This window comes from Chiloscyllium plagiosum, chromosome 26 (genome assembly GCF_004010195.1).
Source record: "Chiloscyllium plagiosum isolate BGI_BamShark_2017 chromosome 26, ASM401019v2, whole genome shotgun sequence".
Lineage (NCBI taxonomy): Eukaryota > Metazoa > Chordata > Chondrichthyes > Orectolobiformes > Hemiscylliidae > Chiloscyllium > Chiloscyllium plagiosum.
This window is the reverse complement of record NC_057735.1, coordinates 8357930-8366385: the sequence shown is the minus strand read 5'-3', so window position 1 is coordinate 8366385 and position 8456 is coordinate 8357930. Positions and strand designations below refer to the sequence as shown.

Below are 8456 nucleotides of genomic sequence, written 5' to 3'. Positions count from 1 at the left end.
GGAATGCAAAGTACTGGACTAATGGTAAGATTCTTGGTAGTGTCGATGAGCAGAGAGATCTCGGTGTCCAGGTACACAGATCCTTGAAAGTTGCCATCCAGGTTGACAGGTTGTTAAAGAAGGCATACAGTGTTTTAGCTTTTATAAATAGAGGGATCGAATTCCGGAACCATGAGGTTATGCTGTAGCTGTACAAAGCTCTGGTACGGCCGCACTTGGAGTGTTGTGTAAAGTTCTAGTCACCGCATTATAAGAAGGATGTGAAAGCCTTGGAAAGGGTGCAGAGGTGATTTACTAGGATGTTGCCTGGTATGGAGGGAAGGTCTTACGAGGAAAGGCTGAGGGACTTGAGGCTGTTTTCGTTAGAGAGAAGGTGGAGAGGTGACGTAATAGAGACATATAAGATAATCAGAGGGTTAGATAGGGTAGAGAGGGAGAGCCTTTTTCCAAGAATGGTGACGGCGAGCACGAGGGGGCATAGCTTTAAATTGAGGGGTGATAGATATAGGACAGATGTCAGAGGTAGTTTCTTTACTCAGAGAGTAGTAAGGGTATGGAAAGCTTTGCCTGCAACGGTAGTAGATTTGCCAAGTTTAAGGACATTTAAGTCATCATTGGACAAACATATGGACATACATGGAATAGTGTAGGTTAGATGGGCTTCAGATTGGTATGACAGGCCAGTGCAACATCGAGGGCCGAATGGCCTGTACTGCACTGTAATGTTCTATGTTTTATGTTCTAAGGGCCTGTTTCCACACTGTAGGAATTCTAGTCTAACCTCTTAGGACAGAGTATCCACGTGGTATCGCTAATTTACTGTCGGAATGGCCATCTTTGTTTGAGTGAGCACATGCTCAGATCCCCCTCTCCAGCCGAGAGTGGCGCCCTCCAGAAACATATCAAACTACCTTTTTCTATCGATTGTTTACCGATGAAAAGGAATTTGCAAACACCAACAACTGGAATGATTGCACACGGCAGACTTCAACAGATTGGACACAGGAAGCAGGGAACATCCACAGCTCGTGCAGTGCCCTATCACAAATGCAGACTATTGGTGCTTGTACCTTTGATGTCCTTGCTGCTCAAGGTGCATTTCTCCAGGAGCTTGTCTTTCCAATCACTGGACAGCAGCTTCTCAATACTCGGCATGACTGCAGGAAGACAGAATGACAATTAGACAAAACTACTTGGGAGCCTTGGATACAATTAACAATTAGGGCGGCACGGTGGCACAGTGGTTAGCACTGCTGCCTCACAGCGCCGGTGACCCGGGTTCAATTCCCGCCTCAGGCGACTGACTGTGTGGAGTTTGCACGTTCTCCCCGTGTCTGCATGGGTTTCCTCCGGGTGCTCCGGTTTCCTCCCACAGTCCAAAGATGTGCAGGTCAGGTGAATTGGCCATGCTAAATAGCCCGTAGTGTTAGGTAAGGGGTAAATGTGGGGGTATGGGCGGGTCGGTGTGGACTTGTTGGGCCAAAGGGCCGTTTCCACACTGTAATGTAATGTAATCTAACAGTAACAAAGATTGACTGACGTGGATAAGTGGCCGGGCTGTTGGTAAAGAAGGAGGGGAAAACAGTAGACAAATCAAGTGCCTTACTGTCGGCCATTATAAAGGAATTATGGACTTTAAAAGGAAGCGACTCTGGGTGAGGGCCAGGGCTCATTACACTTAGCACTTCTTGAGATCCTGGACACAACAGTATCCTCTGGGAGCATTGCATAGGAGCTGGGCTTTGCAGCAGGTTTCCTGGTCTGGATTATGTTGTCAAGGAGCAGAAGCAGAATACAGAAACTGGGATTTGCCGGGGTATTAGCTGGCCCCTTTCAAAGCAGAGGCCCCAGTGGACCAACTGAGCAGGTTTCTCTGAAATGGATTGCTCTCTACCTTCCTCTGGTCCAGTATCAATTGTTTAAGAAAGAAAGACCTGCTATTAATAAAAAAAATTATTTGTCATTTGGAAATCAACTTCCCTGTGGCTTTGTAATGTGAAATAGTAGTACCACAGCATCATAAAGCACACGTCATTCTACATGTGCTAAAAGTCACTGGAATTCCTAAGGGATACTGCACTTCACTGATCTCATTCACTGCACAAAGACCTGTGCATTACTTACTCAGGAGTGGCCCACTGGTCTCTTGTTACCAGATTACAATGGCATTTGACTTTCAGTGGCATTGAGTTTCGTGCATTTGGCAAAGTCAAAATGGTCCCAGTAATGGTGAAGGCCTCACTGTAATGGACCAGGATCTGAATCAACCACCTTGCAGTACAACATCAATGTGGGGCCCTCCACTCTCCCATGTTCTTAGGGCTAAAGGGATAAAAGAGTGTGGGCAAAAGCAGGAATCATTGGGTGATTGGCCATCATGTTAAATGGTGGAGCAGGCTTAAAGAGCTGAATGGCCTACTCCCGATCCTATTGTCCATGTTCTTCTCTGCACCACACAGGACTCCCTACTTCCAGCAAGTGTCTGGTTTGCCAAACACTAGGCTAATAGACACAAAAGTGTTTGTATTGTCACATGCAGAAACACTTAGATAACTAGAGATTGGATTACAGGTGAGCGGATGGGAAATTGGACAGATGGCTACTGGAATGAACAGTAAAGGAAGGGTCAAAAGAACATATACCTGGTAGGCAGGCACAGAAAGATGCTGACTCAACCACAAAAATCAGCACAATCAGAATAAGAGAACAATATGTACTCGCTGCCTTGGAGTAAAGTTCTTGGCATTCTTCAGTAATTGCCCTGAAGGTGCCACACCTGTCAGTGTTCATAGGTCTTTGTTATGGTGACAAAATAATGGTAGGAAAGAAAAACAACTATGAAAGATAAAGGGAGCAAGTGAGTGGAGAGAATGGTCAGACAGATACCCATTAACTTGTTCAGCCTGATTTAAACTGGCACATGAACACATAACTAAACCACAAAACAGATAGCACTAACTCCGCAGTTTTCCACTTGGGAGAAAGCAAGGACTGCAGGGGCTGGAGAGTCAGAGTCGAAAAGTTTGTGGTACTGGAAAAGCACACCAGGTCAGGCAGCATCCGAGGAGCAGGAGAGTCGACGTTTCAGGCATAACCCCTGATGAAGGGCTTATACCAAAATGTCAACTCTCCTGTTCCTTGGATGCTGCCTGACCTGCTGTGCTTTTCCAGCGCCACACTTTGACTCATAGGGGACTCTGCAGCCTTCAGGGTTCAATATCGAGTTGGACAATTTTAGGGCCTCAGTACCTTTCTCCCACATCTTTACCCCAATCCCCACACATCGGGTCTTGTCATCACGTGGATTGCTGCCACACATACCTATGGTCAGCCACTCCTGGTCCCCAGTACCAGCTATTGATTCCCCCAGGGCTGACTTTTACCCCTTCCTTTGTCTGCCAATTGCTGTTCTCTCTCTCTCTGGGTTCCATCTACATCTATCATTTACTCCTCCTCCTTCCCCCATCTTCACAATATATACCAACCTTTTCTCAGCAACAATCAGTTCTGACCTGAAACTTTGTAAATATAGTCTTGTATGTGTAAGAGATGTCTTTGGTTTGTTTGCACAGTTAAACTCCAATGTTTGTTAGTTTCCTTGATATGCTACTGTACAGAACCGAACTACATTTGTGACTTTTGTGCACTATATATAAAGAAAAATTTTAGGAGTACAGTATATTTTTTGAAATTAAAAGTACTTTGCTTTCTCTCCACAGATGCTGCCAGACTGCTGAGCTTCTCCAGCAATTTGTTTTGCTTTTTGACTTCCAGCATCTGCAGTTCATTGATTTTTTTTATTACAGTGAGGTTGTTGAAAATGCAAGATAACTACAGGATTTTTTTGTTTTCTTCTGAATGACGTCCCCATCAAACTGCCTTCAGCATTTTGGAGTCAATTTGCATATAGCAAGCTCTCACAATGAAGTAATTGTTCTATTGGTAAAAGCAACTAGGGGAAGGGTCAAAATGGAGCCAATCTTCACACATTTTTACATTTATTTACAAAGTTACACATTACTAAACTTGTGCCTCCTAAGTGAGTACTCACAGTTTTAATCTGAGTCTATTAATGAGGGGCTCCAGTGAATTCCCAGTTAATGGCCACTACTTGTCTGCAATTAATGATAATTAATATACAATTAACAACAATAGAATCCCTGTAGTGTGGAAACAGGCTGTTTGGCCCAACAAGTCCACACTGACCCTCCAAAGTGTATCCCACCCAGACCCACTTCCCTGTCCTATTACTCTACATTTATCCCTGACTAATGCACCTAACCTACACATCCCTGAACTCGATGGGCAATTTAGCATTGCCAATTCACCTAACCTGCACATCTTTGGATAGCTGGATAATCTGGTTTTGTGATTTAATAAATATTGGCTAGGATATGGGATTGGTGGGAGAGACTAGGACCAGAGGGCATTGTCTGAGGGTAAAAGGGAAGACTCTTTCACAATGGAGATAAGGAGAAACTTCTTGAGCCAGTGATTGGTGAATCTATAGAATTCACTGCCACAGAAAGCTGTGGAGGCCGGGTCATTGAGTATATTTAAGACTGAGATAGATAAGTTCTTGAGTATCAAGGGGATCAAGGGTTACAGGGAGAAAGCAGAATAATGGGGTTGAGAAATGTATCTGCCATGATTGAATGGCAGAGCAGACGCAATGGTCAGAATGGCCTAATTTCTGCTCCTATGTCTTATGGTCTTAACTCTCCTTTGAAACGGTAACGTGTGATCTTTTATGGAGTGCAGACAGCACCTAAGATTAATCTCCCGCTCCTTCAGTATGAATGGTACATTGGTGTCAGCTTGTGTTCTGAAAATCTTATAGTAGGTCTTGAACTCAAAGGCCAGAGAACTGTGTCTGAACCACATTCAAACCAAAGTGCTTTTACTGCAGATGCTGGGAATTTGAAATAAAAACAACAGAAAAATGCGCTGGAGAAACTCAGCTGATTTGGCAACATTTGTGAAAAGAGAAACAAAAGCAATGTTTCAAGTTTAATAAGATTCGTCTTCGGAACCAACATTATTTTAAAAAAGAGGTGGCAGATTTACCAATCACATGATGGACTTAGAAATAACTGCTTGCAATACATAGCAGGTAAACCTATCACCATCACAGCACTGGTTATTACAATGGAGGTGTTGAACATGTAGCTGCCATCATTGCCAAAATAATTAGAACTACAGTCTAATTCAAACAGGTTGAACGTGCAGTGTGAGAGAACATGAGCGAGTGTGTCACTTCTTCCAGCTGCTAACTAAATAAAGGGGATTAACTCACTTTGAAGCAAAAACACAATGATAGCATCTTTGTTCCAATTACAATCACAATAATCTGTGCAAATGTTTTAAATTCGATCAAATTACAGATCGAATGTAAAGGAAATCAAATATAAGGTAATTGGGTGTATTACTGTTACACAGTATGATTGCACCTCAAGGGAGTGAATGTTGGACAGTGTGTAATATTTTTCTCTCTCTCTCTCTCTGCTTTTTACCTTTCTCTTCCTCTCTGAAGTTATTAAATGTTTGGGCCACATGGTGATCTGCCAGTCTATCTTCAAAAACAGATCGCTTACTTTCCACTGTCATTCCTTCAGTATTCCCCTGACGTGTGACGACAAGTAAATAACATAAGAAACAGGATGAGGCCATTTGATCCCTCATGGTTGTTCTACCTCCAATCACGGCTGTTCTGCAGCTCAACATTATATACCTTGCCTCTGCCCCATGTCTCTCAATACTACCTGAGAACAAACATTGATAAACCTCAGATTAAAACTTCACAACTTAATCCATTAATCGCATCGTGTGCTGGTGTTGACTTTTTGAAAGAGTTGATGTGCTTAGTTCCACACCCTGCCTTGTGTCTGCATCCTTACAAAGTCCCTCAGACAAGGACCTGTCTGACAACCCATTGAAATTATTCATGAAACTAGCTTTTCCAGGTAAAGTATTCCACATTCCAAAAACTAAATATTTTGTCAGCAATTTTACATTCACAGCCTCTGCTGGAAGGAATAGAATCATAGAGATGTACAGCACAGACACAGACCCCTTGGTCCAACTCATCCATGACAACCAGATGTCCTAAATCAATCTACCCCCATTTGCTGGCATTTGGCCCATATTCCTCTATACCCTTCCTATTCATATACCCATCCAGATGGTTTTTAAATGTTGTAATTGTACCAGCCTTCAACACTTCCTCTGGCAGCTTGTCCCATACACGCACCACCCTCTGAGTGAAGCATTTGCCAGTTAGGTCCCTTTTAAATCTTTCTCCTCTCGCCCTAAACCTATGCTCTCCAGTTTTGGATGCTCCTACCATAGGGATAAGACCTTGGCTATTCACCCTATCCATGCCCCTCATGATTTTATAAACCTCCCTTAGCCTCTGATGCTCCAGGGAAAATAGATCCAGCTTATTCAACGCTTTTCTCTATCTCCTATCCAGTGCTCTCATCTAGAAATCTTCTATTACATCAGCTTGTAACACACTGAGTTCCAAAGAGAACAGTCCTAAGTTTTCCAGCCATTATTCCCAATATCTATCCAGCTGATTCTACACTCCAAGTTTATAACTGATGGTGTAACCCTGGCCTGACTTAGCTGTGGATTTCTCTACAAACCATCTCTAGGCAGTTATGAGGGACAGGGCTGAACAAAAAATAAGAAGGAGTAACCAATCATCCAAGGCCAGTGTCCTAATGATTGATTATAGAGCAGCAGTGTGAGAGATGTTGGAGTTAAACACCTGCTCTGGTCTATGGACCAATTAATTGTGCAAGTAACGTTATTATCCAATAGAGTCTGGTAAGGGTTACTAGAGACCAAACCAGGAAGCAGGTAATGATTAAGTGTTAATTAAGGGGTAATTGGGTAAGAACTGGCTGTAGATTTTTATGTATATTTATTATGTACACAAATAGGAACTGAGTAATTGATGTTTTAGAGTTTTCCGACATGTCAGGTGGAACAAAACTCTGATGAGAAATGTATATGCCTGAACTGTCTCACCAATTGTTAGTCTCTGGTGTCTATCAAGCAACACTTTAAGCAGTAGGGAGGGAAGAAAAGAGAGAAAGATGATCTTTCCTGCAACTCTGGAGCCCAATGCAAATCAGTTTTTAAACCCAGGTGTGAAATCTAGATCAGCTGTCCAGCTCATGCTGTTGGTCTCTGGTTGTGGATATACTCACCTTCAGTTAGATTCTTACTAAAATCTATTCTTTCCAAGTTGCTTAGGGTATTTGTGAATTTACTGTGATCCTGTTGCCCCTCCTCCCTTGGTGAAGACGAAGCCTGGGTTGTAAATGTAAAAAAACTCAGTTAGTTTCCACTTGTCAAGACACAGTGTTCTGTACAACACACATACAACACCAAGTTCCCAATAACAAGAGCAGCAAACAGATTCATAGGTGATTGTTGGAAGGAAAATACATTCAATTTGAAGCTCTCTTCCCACACCCCCACCTAAATTTTGTACAAACATAATATTCACCAACAGTAAAGGACACTGAAACCAAATGCTAACAGTTACTAACTGATGAGACTACCAATAGATTAGTCTCATACTTGGCTGAGACACTATGGAGAAAGAGAGGACCAGAGTCGAAAAGTGTGGTGCTGGATAAACACAGGAGGTCAGACAGCATCTGAAAAGCAGGAGAGTCAATGTTTCAGGCATAAGCCTTTCATCAGGAATGTCCTGAAATGTCAACTCTCTTCCTTCTCGGATGCTGCCTGGCCTGCTGTGCTTTTCCAGCACCACACTTTTCGACTCAGCACCTTCTTTCTGGAAGTACAAAATCTTGAGGATCGAGAATATTTTGACTATTGTAAGTGAGAGGGCAAGGGAGAGAAGAGAGAGAAAGAGGAAGTGTCTAGTTATCCACGTATAATGTGCTGAAAAGTCAAAATGCTCTTTGCCTTCATAATATCACACATTTTTACATCCAAAAGGTAAAGCTTGCCTGATTATAGAGGGGACTTCAAACAAATTTCCACAGTATGCAACATTCCACGGTTTGTGAAATTGATGCCGTTTAGCAGTGAACAGAAGAAAAAAAAAATCATGAAAGCTGTTCATTCCAAAGAGTCCTCACAAAATTTTATGGGCATTCGACATTACTCACCGAAGCATTAAGCATTTTTGCCTCAAAGTAAAGCCACGGACACAGAATGATATTGTTTTTACTGAACCATGGCCTTTAAATCACTGCAAAGGCTTGTACACATTTTGTCTTTCAAACTGGCCTATTCATGAGCAGGAAAGGCGTAATCCAGCTAGTACACAATCAGAAAATGTTCAGCAGGTCAGGTAACATCCGTGGAGAGAGAGAAGGAGAGTTAATGGGTGGAAATAAAAACATGCTGGAAGTCACAGCGGGTCAGGCAGCATCTGTGGAGAGAGTAAGTTAAGGCTTCGAGTCTAGATG

General features: G+C 42.7%; 1 protein-coding gene across 3 annotated transcripts in view; it reads right to left on the bottom strand.

Moving 5' to 3' along the window:
* The window catches only part of LOC122563062 (transcription factor SOX-13-like), a 180029-nt gene that overhangs the window by 47259 nt on the left and 124314 nt on the right, over positions 1-8456 (bottom strand). For all 3 annotated transcript variants that reach the window (XM_043716425.1, XM_043716424.1, XM_043716426.1), the window contains 2 exons: positions 7218-7320; positions 1071-1157 (listed from right to left, as the gene is read on the bottom strand). In XM_043716425.1, the coding sequence (XP_043572360.1) occupies positions 1071-1157; positions 7218-7320 (190 nt within the window). The remainder of the gene's footprint in view (positions 1-1070; positions 1158-7217; positions 7321-8456) is intronic.